Source organism: Lissotriton vulgaris, chromosome 2_2 (genome assembly GCF_964263255.1).
Source record: "Lissotriton vulgaris chromosome 2_2, aLisVul1.2, whole genome shotgun sequence".
NCBI classification, from domain to species: domain Eukaryota; kingdom Metazoa; phylum Chordata; class Amphibia; order Caudata; family Salamandridae; genus Lissotriton; species Lissotriton vulgaris.
In genome coordinates, this window is record NC_141688.1 from 315753094 (window position 1) to 315769388 (window position 16295).

A 16295-nucleotide genomic window follows, 5' to 3' on the forward strand; every position below is an offset into this window, starting at 1 on the left:
AAAGGGTGTTGAAGCAGGATGAGGAGACGGCCTTTACCTGTTTAGTCATGGAGAGGGTGGGGTCGAGGATGACCCCTAGGTTGCGTGGGTGTTGGGGCAGTTCCCTGTGCGGTCGGCCACCAGGAGTCGTCCCAGGCCGAAGGGGTGGATCCGAGGATGAGGACTTCCATCTTGTCCGAATTCAGCTTCAGTTGGCTGTTCCTCATCCATTCGGCGACGGCCTTCATGATTTCGTGGAGGATGGTTTTGGCGGTGTGAGGGTCTTTGGTGAAGGAGAGGATCAGCTGGGTGTCGGAGTAGTAGATGATGTTGAGGTCGTGCTGTCGGGCGATGGGGGCGAGGGGTGCCATGTAGATGTTGAACAGCGTCAGGAGAAGCCCTGGGGTACGCCGCAGATTATCTCGGAGGAACTGGAGCGGAAGGGGTGGGGGAGGCAGACGTTCTGGGTTCTGCCGGAGAGGAAGGAGGTGGACCAGTCCAGGGCCTTGTCTTGGATTCCGGCGTCGTGGACATGTGTACATAATGTGTGGTGGTAGACCGTGTCGAATGCGGCTGACAGGTCCAGGAGGATGAGGGTCGCTGTTTCTCCATTGTCAAGCAGGGACCTGGTGTCATCGGTGGCGGCAATGAGGGCGGTTTTGGTTCTGTGGTTGTTGCGGAACCCAGAGTTGGACGGGTCCAGGATGCTGTTCTCCTCGAGGTAGCGGGTCAGTTGTTTATTGAAGATTTTCTCTGTGACCTTCGCCGGGAACGGGAGCAGGGAGATAGCTCGGAAGTTCTTGAGGTCCTTGGGTTTCTTGAGTAAGGTGTTGATCTCAGCGTGCTTCCTGCTTTCCGGGAAGGTTGCTGTCTCGAAGGAGATGTTGATTACTTTCCGAAGATGGGGTGAGCAGGCTTTGTTGAAGATGTGGTGAGGGCACGAGTCTAGCGGTGATCCAGAGTGGATGGTGTTCATGATCTCGTTGGTGTCCTCGCCGTTGATGCTGGTCCAGGAGAGCAGGCGGTTGGTGTGGGTGGTGGTCGCAGGAGTGCCGACCCAGACCTCTTCATCCCTCACACTGCCAAGCAACAGTCTCTAGGCCCCCTCAGCCGGCAGAGTGCTTCACTCCCAGTATCACATATGCCCTTCTGACTGTAACAAACATGCAGACTCCACACCAACTTGGCCTTTACACGTCTCACAAACTTCATCCTGAGAGTTCCAAGCAGCCTGCAGAACTGTGACTCTTAACTGTAGGAAGGTGGATATCTGACTATGGTTACCCCCAACTTTTTGCCTGGTGTTTTGCTGGTTTTTCGACTTAGTTGACCTGGGACCCTGCTATTCAGGGCCCCAGGCCTACTGCTTTCTCTGTAAAATGGATTCCATGTACCTTAGGTACATATCTAATTGGATACGGCGTCACCTTATCAGTCCCTGTACAGCATACCTTAGGTATCCAGGGCATAGGTGTACCCAGGGCCTACCAGGGGCTGAAGCATGTATTATGCCACCCCTGGCTGGCCATCCAAATCTGACACAACTGGCTGCACGACAGCTGGGGCAAGGTGGTGTAATCACCCTTTGCTTTAGATATAGTATACCTATATCTAACCCTAAAATGAACACATGTATTCCTATCAGCCACTCCTATGGCAGGCCTTATCAATCCTGAAGGCAGAGTGCTTGGAATTATGTGAGATGGTGCTCTGGCATGAGCTGAGCCCGTTTGCGGCTTGCGGAACCAAGTCCTAATAGCTGTTCCATGATAACGCGTACCATATACTCTTAAGTGCCTTATAATCCTGGCAGTTATTTGCCAACTTTGGTATTGCTTTATCAAAACATGTCGAGTAAGGTGTCATACGAATTGGAATACTAACCCCTCGCCAATTCTGGCGACGGGGTTAGCATTCCACCCTTCTAGAGGGACACGACATGTATGTAACTGTGAACCCCGGTTAAAGTTAACTCGAGCCTCAGCATCACAAAATGGATGCTGCCACCACAGACACAAGTCTGACCTCCTGCTGCTGGGAGTCCTTCCAGCGAGGAGAGCTCGGACAAAGGGTTTCCTGTCAGGGGCAGCGCTAGCACCATCCCAGACAGGGTTTTGTGTATCCCAGGTAGGCAGGGCTGAGAGGAAGGTGACTGCAAGTGGCACCCCGGTGCTCACTGTGCATATGCCGGCTCAAACCAGTTCCAGGGACACACCAGCCCCTGAGCTGGGGAAAGTCCGGACAAGGGAGAGGGGTGTAACCACCCCCCTCCTGGTCCCACCCATGGGCAGGACCTAGTCGCGTGCCAGCCCCTTTTCTTAGAATAAAGGTAGGAGCGGGCCCCCTTCCCAAATTAGATAATTCTGAATCTTGACTATTTTCCACGAAAGGAACTCTTGATACCTTCTGAAGACTCTCCCTTGTGGCTAAGGAGTAGCCACCCTGCACCCGCAGGCACCATCTAAGCATCGCGGTTTGCTGTAAGTCCATCCTCTGGATCAAGACTGCCCAGCTCGACGAGACCCGGATTCCCTGGCATCTCTGACCTCTACCTGCATCATCAGCCCAGCTGAGATTCATGGGTGTGACGAGACCTGAGGGACCGGCAATCTTCAAAACTGCACGACGCTTAACCAGCACGACCGCCGAGGGATCCTCGAGTGAGTGCTTTGAAGTTTTAGAAGCCCTAACCCTGAGCAGCTCCAGCACCGAAGTCCAGCCCCCCAGCATCCACGAGATCTGCGTGGGGGCCTTCTGCTCTTTGCTGCTCACCGCGTTGTCCGGTCACTTGCCTGCTGGCTAGTGGCCCTCCTGACGATGTACCACGACGATTTCATCGCTGGTCTGGTTGCTCCAGACTGGCCCTTGCTCCCCTCCAAAAGAGGAGCACCCCGGACCCTCCTAGTCCACTCCAGACGCCATCTTGACTCCACCGCGTGGGCTTGCCTTTGCCAAGGCTTGTTGCTCCAATCCTGGTCCCAGCATCGCCGACAGCAGACACCTTCGTGGGACAGCTCGCACCTCCAGCCTGGTCGCCGGAAACGCCTCCTGGTCCGAGGGACAGCAGAGTCCAGCGTCGCCCACTCACCTGGTCGAGGTGACTTCATCTGGTGCCATCCTGGTGCCCACACGATCACTGGCTAGTGATTAAGAACTGAGTCCCCTCTACTTTCAGGTCATCTCCATCATCGATCCAGGCTTGGATCACTCCGAACATCATCACTGGTCGCCTGCCAGCAACTTCTTCTTTCAGGCTCCATAGACTACAACGAGGATTCCCGACGTCTTTTGAACCCTATGCAGCTGCGGCCCCTGGGCTAGGTAACCTGAGCATTTCGGTGCTCCAACGTAGGTTCACTATCTAAGCGTCCAGATCCTTTTTCGTTTTTAGTCTACCTAGTCGGATTCGTCCGGAAACAGTGACTTTAGAATTACTAGCATCCATAGACTTTGTCCCGCGTGAGAGTGCACACTCTGCACCCGATCTCCCTAGGCCTCCTACTCCTAACCTTAGGGTTCAGTAGTGTAGTCCTAGCAATCCTGAAGCCTCTGGATCTTGTTACTTACCTGCTAGTATTTCGCATTCCACTTTTAGTGTATATGGTTTTTCGTGCCCCTCGGGCATTTGTGTAAATTGTGCGACTTAAAGTATTTTCTTAAGAGTTTTGTATTGTGCTTAGCTCCCTGACTCATAAAGAGTTCAGGGTAGACTTGTTATAAATAAATATCCTTTATTTTCATAACAACTTGTGTGGTGTCCTTTCACTTGGTGTTCAAGGGGTATATGTGATGGTATAACAGCTGGCTTAACACGCCCTCTAGAGTTTAGCCTAAAGACTGCTCTTGTCCATGCTAGTAGGATAGCTGGTCTATAAGGTTGACTTACAACCAATCATCAATAAGGGTCGTTTGGTATGATCCACAGTGATCACTAGAATAGTGAGCACTACATATCAGGCCAACTTCTCACATTAACCAGCTCTCAAGCATCACTCCACCTTCCTTCTAAACGGAGCATGCATGTTTGTAGACTAGGGGTGACTCAATCAATCAATCAATACACTTATAGAGCGCGCTACTCACCTGTGAGGGTCTCAAGGTGCTGGGGAGAGGTTGGGGGGGGGCGCTACTGCTCGAAGAGCCAGGTCTTGAGGCGTTTTCTGAATGTGAGGGGGTCCTAGTTCAGTCGTAGGTGGGTGGGGGGGGGGGGAGTTCCACATCTTAGCCGCCAGGAAGGAGAATGACCTTCCTCCGGCGGTGGTTCTGCGGATCCGTGGGACGGTGGCAAAGGCGAGGCTGGCGGAGCGGAGTTTGCGTGTTGGAGTGTAGAACGTGAGGCGGTTGTTGAGGTATTCGGGACCTATGTCGTGGAGCGCTTTGTGTGCGTGGGTGAGGAGCCTGAACGTGATCCTTTTGTTGACGGGGAGCCAGTGCAGGTCTCTCAGGTGGGCTGATATCTGGCTGTGAATGTCGAGGATGAGTTGTGTGGATGCGTTCTGTATGCGTTGGAGTCTTTTCTGAAGTTTGACTGTGGGTTCTGCATACAGGGCGTTCCCGTAGTCTAGTCGGCTGGTGACGAGGGCCTGGGTGACCGTCTTTCTAGTTTCGGTAGGGTTCCACCGGAAGATCTTACGGAGCATGCGCAGGGTGTTGAAGCATGAAGATGAGATGGCGTTGACATGTTTGGTCATCGTGAGAGAGGAGTCCAGGATGAATCCCAGGTTGCGTGCATGGTCAGTGGGTGTCGGTGCGGTGCCCAGTTCTGTGGGCCACCAGGAGTCGTCCCAGGCGGTTAGGGATGGTCCGAGGTTGAGGACCTCCGTCTTGTCTGAGTTCAGTTTCAGACTGCCGAGTTTCATCCATTCAGCGACGTTTTTCATTCCTTCCTGGAGGGTGAGTTTGGCAGCGGCTGGGTCTTTGATGAGGGAGAGTATCAGCTGGGTGTCGTCGGCGTATGAGATGATGTTGAGGTTGTGTTTGACGTGAAATGGTGGCGAGGGGGCTCATGTAGATATTGAAGAGGGTTGGGCTGAGCAATGAGCCTTGGGGTATGCCGCAGATGATCTCGGTGGCCGCGGAGCAGAAGGAAGGGAGGCGGACTCTCTGGGTTCTGTTGGAGAGGAACGAGGTGATCCAATCCAGGGCTTTACCTTGGATCCCGGTGTTGTGGAGGTGGGTTATTAGGGTACGATGGCAGACTGTGTCAAAGGCGGCTGAGAGGTCTAGGAGGATGAGGGCGGTGGTTTCCCCGTTGTCGAGTAGGGTCCTGATGTTGTGTGTGGCTGCGATGAGGGCAGTCTCGGTGCTGTGGTTGGCTCGAAATCCGGACTAGGATGAATCGAGTGATCCGTTGGCCTCAAGGAATGCGGTCAGTTGTTTATTGATGGTCTTCTCGATCACTTTCGCCGGGAAGGGAAGAAGAGAGATGGGGCGAAAGTTTTTGAGGTCTTTAGGGTCCGCTGTGGGTTTCTTCAGTAGGGTGTCGCATCTGCGTGCTTCCAGCTTTCTGGGAAGGTGGCAGACGCGAGGGAGTTGTTTATGACGTTCCGTAGGTGGGGAGCGATGATGGTGTTGGCTTTGTTGAAGATGTGGTGAGGGCATGGGTCGAAAGGTGCGCCGGAGTGGATGGTGTTCATCGCGTGGTGCTGATGGGAGTCCAAGCGCTGAGGGTGGTTGTAGGGGGCGTTGGTTCGGTGGCTGGGGGCGGAGCCTGGGCGCCGAAGCTGTTGTGGATATCGGCGATCTTGCGGTAAAAGAGCGTGGCGAGGGAGTAGCTGAGGTCTTGCGATGGTGTGATGTCGTTGCTGTTGTCTTGGGATTGGAGAGCTATTTCACGATGCTGAAGAGTTCCTTGCTGTTGTGTGTGTTGTTGCCCAGCCATTCTTTGAACGAAGTCTTTTTGGTGGTGCGGATCAGCTGGTGGTGTTTGCGGGTGGCGTTCTTGAGGGCTGTCATGTTTTCTGTCGTCTGTTCGCAGCGCCAGGTTCTCTCTCGAGTGTTCGGCAGGATTTCTTCATTTCTTTGAGGTCGTCGGTGAACCATGTTGTTTTCCTGTTGCCGGGCTTGCCTGGAGGGTTCTTCAGTGGTGCAAGGGCGTCGGCGCATTTGACGATCCACTGTGTGAGGTTGCGGGCTGCGTCGGTGTCAGTGGTGGTGATAGGTGGCTTCTGGCTCAGTGATATGGTTAGCTGGTCTGCGGTGACTTTGCTCCAGCATCTCCGGGGGATCTGTTGCGAGCGGTGGTGGGATGTGGCCTTCTTAAAGGTCAATTAATCAATCAAGACATTTGTATAGCGCGCTACTCACCCGGAAGGTTCTCAAGGCGCTGGGGGAGAGGGGTAGTTTACTGCACGAATAGCCAGGTCTTGAGTTGCTTCCTGAAGGAAAGATGGTCCTGGGTCATCCGAAGGTGGATGGGGAGGGAGTTCTAGGTCTTGGCTGCCAGGTAGGAGAAGGATCTTCCTCCCACGGTGGCTCTGCGGATGCGTGGTACGGCGGCGAGGGCGAGGCTGGTCGATCGTAGCAGGCGGGTGGTCGTGTAGAAGGTCAGGCGGTCGTTGAGGTTCTTGGGGCCCTGGTCGTGGAAAGCCTTGTGTGTGTGGGTGAGGAGCCTGAACGTGATCCTCTTGCTGACGGGGAGCCACCAGTGTAGGTCTCTCATGTGGCCGGAGATGTGGCTGTGTCAGGGGATGTCCAGGACGAGTCGTGCGGAGGCAATCTGGATGTGTTGGAGTCTTTTCTGCAGTTTGGCTGTGGTTCCGGCGTAGAGGGTGTTCCCGTAGTCCAGTCGGCTGGTGACGAATGCGTGGGTGACTGTCTTCCTGGTCTCGGTGGGGATCCAGCTGAAGATCCTACGGAGCATACGCAGGGTGTTGAAGCACAATGAGGAGACGGCGTTGACTTGTCTGGTCATCGAGAGGGAGGAGTCCAGGATGAAGCCCAGGTTGCGTGCGTGGTCCGTTGGCTTGGGAGTGGTGCCCAGAGCAGGAGGCCATCAGGAGTCGTCCCAAGCGGAGGGCGATGATCCCAGGATGAGGACTTCCGTCTTGTCTGAGTTCAGTTTCAGGCAGCTGTTCTTCATCCACTCGGCAACGTCTTTCATTCCTTCGTGTAGGCTGGTTCTGGCGGGGTCGTTGGTGAGGGAGAGGATCAGCTGCGTATCGTCGGCGTAGAAGATGATGTTGAGGTTGTGTTGGCGTGCGATGGCTGCAAGGGGGCTCATATAGACGTTGAAGAGGGCTGGGCTGAGTGATGATCCTTGTGGTACGCCGCAAGGTGACGTGGATGCAGCTGTGGTCAGTCCAGTGTAGTCCGGTGGACTGGCTGAAGGCAACGTGGCTGCTGGCGGAGAAGATGGGGTCGCGCGTGTGGCCGGCGTAGTGGGTTGGGGTGTTCACCAGTTGCATGAGTCAGATGTTGGCGAGGTTGTCGAGCAGGGTGCTGGTGTTGTTGTCATTGTTGTTCTCCAGGTGGAAGTTCAGGTTCCCTAGGAGGATGTAGTCTGATGAGGCGAGAGCATGTGGGCTGATGAAGTCGGCAACGGCTTCACTGAATTGTGTGCGTGGGCCCGGGGGTCTGTAGACGAGGGTTCCTCTGAGGGTGGTCTTGGGGTCGGTGTGGATCTGGAAGTGTAGGTGGTTGGCGGTGGTGAGGGCATCTTTGGAGTAGGTCGTGATGTTGATGGTGTTCCTGTAGATGATGGCGATTCCTCCTCCGGTTTGGTTTACGCTGTCCTTTTGGGTGATCTTGTAGCCATCCGGGATGGCTATGGCAATGTCGGGGGCTGAGGAGGCGTTCATCCAGAAGTGTAGGTGTTCGGCGGTGTGTAGGTGTTCGGCGGTGGTGAGGGCATCTTCGGAGTAGGTTGTGACGTCGATGGTGTTCCTGTAGATGATGGAGATTCCTCCTCCGGTTTGGTTGACGCGGTCCTTTCAGGTGATCTTGTAGCCGTCCGGGATGGCTATGGCGATGACGGGGGCTGAGGAGGCGTTCATCCAGGTTTCCGTGAGAAAGGCGAAGTCTGGTGCTGTTGTATCGAGGAGGTCCCAGAGTTCTACGGCATGCTTGTGGACGGAGTGGGTGTTGAGTAGGATGCACTTGAGTTGGTTGTTGTAGTTGCCTGGTCTGGGTGGTGGGACGTAGGTTCGGACGCAAGTGAATTTGCAGGTTTGGTAGGAGAAGGGTCCGTGGGTGCGCTTCGGAGTGGCCTGGTAGATGCCGGCTGGTCGGCCGGTGTTGAGTGCGTGGAGGGTGGTGGTGTCGTATCTCAGTCGGGTTTCTTGGTTTCGGCGGGGGCCAGGAGTTCTGGCTCTGGGCGCGGTCCAGGCGTGGACGGGCGCAGACAGGCTTGCCTTTGGCACAACTTCGGTGCGCCCACTGTGCTGCCTCCATAAGAAGGGCTATGGGGGGAGGAGCAGCTGGGAGGCGGGAGCGGGGCGGCGAATGGGGCGGGCCGCAGGGTGCCGGAGGCAGCGGGGAGTGCAAGGGGGCAGGGGGCACTGGGGAGATGAGAAAGAGTGAGGAGAACAGAAAAGGTAAAAGAATGAAAGTCAAAACAGGGACACAGAGTGACAAAGAAGGCAAGAACAGGCCGAGGCAGAGGAATGCAACGAAGCAGGCTACACAGCAGGACAGCGGCGGCACAGGGGGACCGTGTGGCGGCTGAGGGGGCGACCTACCTCAAATGCGAGAATGAGAACAACACTACAGTGGAGGAAGAAGAAACAAAACAGTGATTACAGTAATTTATAGTAAATGCAGAACGGCACACAAGAGCGATACCAGGGAAGACAGGCAGCAGCCCAGGGGGGTCTCGAACACGGGGCTCTCAGCAGCAGCGGGACTGGCGACCTCAGGTGGAGCTGCGCAGCGTGGAGAGTGACTGGCCTCAACCAGGGTCAAGGGTCGCCCCTTGACCCTGGTTGGGGAGACTCAGACCCCACATGTCTCACTCCCAGTGCCTCAACACTGTCTGCCTGAAGAGCTCGGACCTCCAAAGTCCTCACGCATTTCACATCCAAATCTTGACTCTGCTTCCAGAGCATCCTTCTCACCGAAACGCTTGGTATAGAGGATTTCCCCAAGGTTGTGGGGTGCCAAGGAGTAGACGGCTAGGATGCCCTCGTCGGGGAAACCCCGCTGACTGCTGGGGATGAAGGCCGCCAGCAGCTGCCCGTCCGCAGAGATGTCGCAGCTGGCATCATTGTAGATCTTGCAGTTGGGCACCAGGACGTTTACAGATGCTGCAGAGGACAGAAAAGAAATATCAGAGTTTACACCATGTACAGGGTCATCAGGAAAAAGAGACGGTCATAAAGGGAAACACACAGAACATGAGATGAAGAAGGCATTTTTACAAGCAAGAAAGTACATCAGAGGAGGGGAGAGGCAGATGGACGAAGCAATAGGTGTGCAGGTGATGGGAAAGCTGGCCAAAGGGGCAAGAAGAGGCAGCAAAAGGGTTGGGGGAGGTGGACAGTTGTTGGGGGAGGTGGACAGTTGTTGCGGGAGATGCTCAGGGGGGGCAGCGAGAGGCGGCTGGACAGAGAGGCCCGCTGAGAGGTGGTCGGTCTGCGAGGGATACAGAGAGGCGATCAAAAGGAGGGAACACAGAGAGCTGGTCAAGTGCATGGGAACTCCGCAAGGTGGGCAGGCGGAGGGAAACACGGAGGAGAAGTGGTAAAGGGGAACACAGAGGTGGACAGGGGAAGGGGAACACAGAGCTGGACAGGGGAAGGGGAACACAGAGCTGGACAGGGGAAGGGGAACACAGAGCTGGACAGGCGAAGGGGAACACAGAGCTGGACAGGCGAAGGGGAACACAGAGCTGGACAGGCGAAGGGGAACACAGAGGTGGACAGGCGAAGGGGAACACAGAAGTGGACAGGCGAAGGGGAGCACAGAGGTGGACAGGCGAAGGGGAACACAGAGCTGGACAGGCGAAGGGGAACACAGAGCTGGACAGGCGAAGGGGAACACAGAGGTGGACAGGCGAAGGGGAACACAGAGGTGGACAGGCGAAGGGGAACACAGAGGTGGACAGGCGAAGGGGAACACAGAGCTGGACAGGCGAAGGGGAACACAGAAGTGGACAGGCGAAGGGGAACACAGAAGTGGACAGGCGAAGGGGAACACAGAAGTGGACAGGCGAAGGGGAACACAGAGGTGGACAGGCAAAGGGGAACACAGAGGTGGACAGGCGAAGGGGAACACAGAGGTGGACAGGCGAAGGGGAACACAGAGGTGGACAGGCGAAGGGGAACACAGAGGTGGACAGGCGAAGGGGAACACAGAGGTGGACAGGCGAAGGGGAACACAGAGGTGGACAGGCGAAGGGGAACCCAGAGGTGTTCAGGCAGAGGATAACACAGAGAGGTGGTCAGGCGGAAGGGACTAAGGAGGTGGTCAAGCGGAAGGGACCAAGGAGAGGTGGTCAGGAGACAGAGAAACACAGATTTGGTCAAGTGCAGGGGAACAAGGCGAGGTGGGCAGGTGGAGGGGAACAAGGAGAGGTGGGCTGGTGGAGGGGAACAAGGTGAGATTGTCAGGCGGAGGGGGACACAGGGAGGTGGTCAGGTCGAGGGGAACACAGGGAGGTGGGCAGGTGGAGGGAACACTGGGAGGTGGCCAGGCGGAGGGGAACACAGGGAGGTGGTCAGACGGAGGGGGAACAGGGAGGGGGTCAGACGGAGGGGAACACGGAGGTGGTCAGACGGAGGGGAACACAGGGAGGTGGGCAGGTGAAGGGAACACAGGGAGGTGGTCAGGCAGAGGGGAACACAGGGAGGTGGTCAGGCAGAGGGGAACACAGGGAGGTGGCCAGGCAGAGGGAAACACAGAGAGGTGGTCAAGTGAAGGGGAACAAGGGGAGATGGGCAGGCGGAGGGGAATACAGAGAGGGGGTAGGAAGATGGGACCACAAGAGGTGGACAGGCAGTGAAGTGAAGAAAAACTTCGGTCCTTACAGGGAACTTTAAACAATACCTGCTGTGCAAGGACCTATCAACCTAACGGTTATACTGCAGTCAACCTGCAACTGTAGAAATTCTACAGACATGGTAATAAAGTCACCCTTCCACAGATAAGGCTGGTCTGTCACACACTACCTCCAGCTGACGTGTCCTTTAATCCATTGTGGACCAATTTGATTTTTAATTTTACGCAGCTTAGGTCGGTAGGCATGCACAGATGTGCCCCTCGCACCTCAGAGTATGTGATTATAGATAGGCACATGGCCTTTCACTGGCGCAATTTGCATGCATAACCAATTAAACAGGAAGCAGTTCCAGTTTGCAGATGGCCGCCTGGGGCAGATCTCGCTAGCAGAGTTCCTATTCAGTCAAGCCTCTGGAGGAGAGTCAGTGACAGGACCCTCCACTGAGCCAAGAGAAGCAGAGATCAGAAATTAATCTGCTAAGGGAACAAGTGAGGGTGTGCAAGGATATGCAGGGTGGTCAGCTAGAACAAAAAACAACCTCCCAAAAGAAATAGAGAGTAAACAAAACAACAACAACAAAAAAGGGTTGGGGAAAGGAGTGGTAAGGTAAGGGGGTGGGGGGAAGGGAGGGAGAAAGAACAGTGATGTTCTCTCTGAATTCCCAAGGTATGATATTTCCACAAGTGTTTTGACCACATCTTAACAAAATATGTTTTCCAGAAAGATAAAAAAACAATTAGGCACATTTACAATCTTGTATGTACTGAGATAGCCAACCTGACACAAGAAATCACATTAGGATGAAAACACTACTACTTACATGAAATCACATTAGGATGAAAACACTACTGCTTAATACTACCCAATTAAAAATAAACACGGAAATAATGTCCTTATAGGTAACTAATCAGAGCTGTAAAATATACACCTGCAACTTTAGGAATCCCAGTAGGCTGTATTATCCCAGCAGGAAAACAGTTTCTTTTTAAAGCACACATAAAATTGTAACATGAAGCCAAAATTCAAAACTGTGGCCTCGAATCTTGGGGATGACAGAACTCCCAAGGTGAAGAAATAAGAACTGAAGTAGGTAGCTTCTCCAGCACAGGGTTATCTCCGCTAGTTAGTTATGAAAGACCGAACAGAGCAGGAAGCGGATCTAACCCCAAGCTCAAACAGGGCCCAGAATCAAAAACTACCTAAACAAGTTAGGAAGCGAAGCCTAACCCTACAAGAGCATCTGCACTAGAGTTGTAGAGTCAACGGTATGACGTGGCCTCCAAGTAGCAGCCTTACACACATCAAGAATGGGGACATGCCTCATTAGAGCAGCAGAAGCTGCCCGTTACCTTTTATAGCGAGCTTCAGACTTCCTGGGCTAAGGTCTACCACCAAGCCCACAACACAAAACTACAAGAGAGACAATCCATTCAGCAATGAGCGGCTTAGTAGTCAGACGTATCCTGACAGCCTCAAAACAAACGCTGTTTAACTTTCTGAACAGCCCTGGTTCTGTCTAGATGCTGAACATGTATCCTGTGCTTTTGCTCCAAAGGAGGCCCCATTAACTTAGAAAGAACAATATTCAATTCCTGAGGAAGAGACGGCATCCTACAGTAATCACCTGACGGTGAGATAAAGTTTGAAAATGAGTCTTACAGTAGGCAGCGATAGGAGTCAAGCGCACACTGAAAATGGGAAAATGTTAACCATAATTCTTCTTTGCAAGTTAAGTCCAGCTTCTTGCTGATGAGACATTAGCAAAACCTCTTACACTAGGAACCCTTATTGGAGAAGTGTGAAAATGTGTTGAAACACTAATCTTCAGAAATTTTCCTTCATTCCTTTGTTTCCCTCTTTAGATCTAAAGTCGGACAAAACTCCAGTTTGTTCGTTTTTTTGCCTAATCAGAAAGTAGTGGGAGTAAACCCCTTGGTTCCATGGCATTCTTCTCCAACAAGTGTCTTGTTTCTTGAATCCGCTGATGTGGCTTTCCAGGAGTCTTTGCCCTCAGTGGAATTTGAGGAGAAAATACCTGGCTTTGAAGAAAATCTGCACAGTACCTTGAACTCACATATCCCTTGTGACCTTCTGCTGAGCCAGGAGATGGTTGGAAATATTCCTAACTACTCTAGTGCAAAAAGGTCGAGGCAGTCGGATGGAGGTTCCCGGAGGCAGCTAAAGGCTGCTGACCATTCCCGTTGCCGCGAGAAAGACATTTTATGTTGAAAGCCTGTGGTTGTTGCTGCTGCAGCTCTCACTCAAGCAGGGGGTATATAAATGCTGCTTATTCTTGTCCTAGCCTTGAAACCTAACTTTCACAGATTCTTCACTCTTTTCTAACCCTACTGACAGAAGATGTATTTTGTTTGAATTTTCCATCAGCTCGAGGTGTAAACATTCATTCAATGGAAGCTTTAGCATCTTCTGTACCTGATGTCAGAGATATTAGTCTTTACCATGAAGAGCAAATGCAAAGTATGACAAGGTGGGATTAATTCATTGCCAGACCGGTAAGACTTTCTGAAGAGATCACTGCTTCTTTAATCATTTCCTGAAAGACTTTTCTCGTCTCTTGGATGATGCTCCACAAACTGATTAAACAAGGATTCAACAAGGATCGACCGCAACAACTGATCAGGTAGAGTCGGCCGACAATCTCAGCAGCATCTAAAGCACTTTCCTTCCAAAAGTATCTCATTCCTACTCCTCCTCTCTGGAAGATCAGATGAAGTGGTGACATGGCACATTAAATGTTTTTTAGGTCTCGTAGCGATACAGTGCGTAAGCACTGTCCTCGCCGAGATCTATTGTCGCTGACTCTGCTTCCCAGGAGACAGCACCTGGCCGCGCGCATCTCTCAAAAGGCGATCGGCGCAGGCCACGCGCGCGCGAACGCGCTCGCCGTGTCTGTCTCCTGGGAAGCGCATACATACACAGGCACACTTCCCCCTGCACGCATGCGCACACACAGGAGCGCACATACACGCACGCACACATACAGAGACCCCCGTCGCGCGCACACACACACACACACACACACACACACGCTCCCCCGCCACACACACGCTCGCACACACAAGCGCACCGCCCCCCGTCCCACTTACCGCCAGTCCGGTGTTCTCTGCGGGGCTCCGCCCGAGGGAGAGCCCCGCGTCACTGTGAATTATGTCCGCCTTCCAGCGCGTGGAAGATCCGAGGCCGGGGCCAATGGACTCCGAGAACGAGGCTGACGTCACAGCACGCCTCCCTGCCCCCTCCTCCGATGCCGCATCTGTACTACAAGGGGCGCGGCTGGTAAGTTTCGGTTTCACTGCTTTCCGCCGCTGCTATAGATTTCTGGCTGTCTCTCGCTGTTTTTCATCTAAACCACAAACGGGATCCGCTTTTTGCTGAGTTTAATTTCTGACCCAGTCTGACGCCTACCAGCGCTTGAATCATGTCAGCCTCCAAAGCTTTTTAAGCTTTTGTGTTTTGACTAGCTAGTTTGATTTGAAATGCCGCCGCTGGCTCCACAGTATAGCGACTGTGCCCCGCTGACATATCTCATGGGTGAATGGTACAGCTGAACATGGGCTTTGTCCGGCAATAAGGTGTTCTATGGTGCTTTCATTACATTTGAGCGCGATGCATTTTTGTTAAGCTTTCGTGTTTTGACTCGCTACTTTGATTTGAAATGGCGCAGCCGCCTCCGCAGTGCAGCCGCAGCGCCCTTCTTCTGCTGTCCCGCCGACATGTCTCATGGGGGAATCTTACTATCGGTCACAGGCTTTGCCTGGCAGTAGGTTGTGACAAGCTCCTCCCCCACAATAGAATACATCATAGGAGCCCAAAATGGCAGAACCGCATAGTCCCGTCCTTACAGCGCTGGCCGGACTACCCATCACCGTCTTGGTAGTAGTTTAGTTCATGCCTGCCGGTTCATATTCCTGGCAGCTGCAGCCACATCAGTCTCAGGAGCCGGCTCATCCCCCGTCACAGCAGCCACACCCCCACTCTCGGGAGCCGCAACTCTATTTTGCCAACAAGAGGGGCTCTCTGAGACCAAGGACAACAAGGCCAAGCATGAGAAAGGCAAGGGGGGCATATTGGCAAAGCATGGCACTGCAACCAAGTGGTTTCCATGTTGTTGTAAAGTACCGGAGCCTGTCCAGGGCCTTGAGCTTGCATGGTGTAGCAGCTAAATACCTACAAATGTGCTCACTTGCTCTAACCGATGCCTACAGTTTGTTAGGGTGCCCCCACGTGGACTTTGTACTTATTGCAGCAGTTTTATCTCCTCATGCTGCCCTGTAACCCGGTACCGCATTGGCAGTGTTGAACTCTGGCGTCTATAAGAGGGCTGGTGACAATCATAGCACGTGTTCACACTCACTGGGCTGCCTGCGTTTAGCTCTGATAGCAAGTAACCCGCAGAGTGACTGGCTTTGTTGTGGCTCGTCACCAACTCCTCCATTCCACATCTGTGAAGGCTCGCCTCCTGTCCTCACTGTCCCCAGGTTCCCAACGCAGTCATCGGTTGAAAAGACCAGTTCTGAAGATAAAGTGGCTGACTGGGAGTGCGGGAGGCGGAGGCAGAAGAGAGCTGGAGCCGGCAGGCTGTCCGCGACGCTGCAGGTTGTGCTCGCTGGGTCTCTCTCTCGTTCTTTTTCCCGTCTCTCCATGGGACTTATGGACACATCGCCACATATCCAACCTCCCGATGCAAAGATACACAAATTGGTACCGATTCTCATTTCCTCACATACGCCCACGTAATCTCTGTTGGCTCAGGTGCGCATCTGCAAGATTTTTCCCCTCATCCGCTGTGTTGTGTGAGGGTTCTGGATTGCCACTATGTAAGTGCGTGGAATATTTACACCCATTTACACTAACAAACACATACAACTGCGTACTTCACTTTCTACTCACAGAAACGCACACTTGCCCCCTCAAACAAAACACTCACACACTCTGATCACACCCTTAGTCTAATCTATGGCCACAGGCCAAGCACACTTATATACGTAGCACCACTGCCATACACACACGGACACCATCACTGCCATGCACACACGGACACCATCACTGCCATGCACACACGGACACCATCACTGCCATGCACACACGGACACCATCACTGCCATGCACACAGGGACACCACCACTGCCATACACACACAAACACCACCACTGCCATGCACACACGGACACCACCACTGCCATACACACAGGGAAACCACCACTGCCATGCACGCACAGACACCACCACTGCCATGCACACACAGACACCACCACTGCCATGTACACACAGAAACCACCCCTCCCATACACACACGGACACCACCACTGCCATGCACACACGGACACCACCACTGCCATGCACACACAGACACCACCAC

At 53.5% G+C, this 16295-nt stretch overlaps 1 protein-coding gene across 1 annotated transcript in view; it reads right to left on the reverse strand.

The window, feature by feature from the left end:
* Nucleotides 1-16295, reverse strand: part of AMBRA1 (autophagy and beclin 1 regulator 1) — a 962358-nt gene that overhangs the window by 379692 nt on the left and 566371 nt on the right. Inside the window, exon 13 of the mRNA XM_086959655.1 lies at nucleotides 9033-9221. Coding sequence (XP_086815781.1) covers nucleotides 9033-9221 — 189 coding nt within the window. The remainder of the gene's footprint in view (nucleotides 1-9032; nucleotides 9222-16295) is intronic.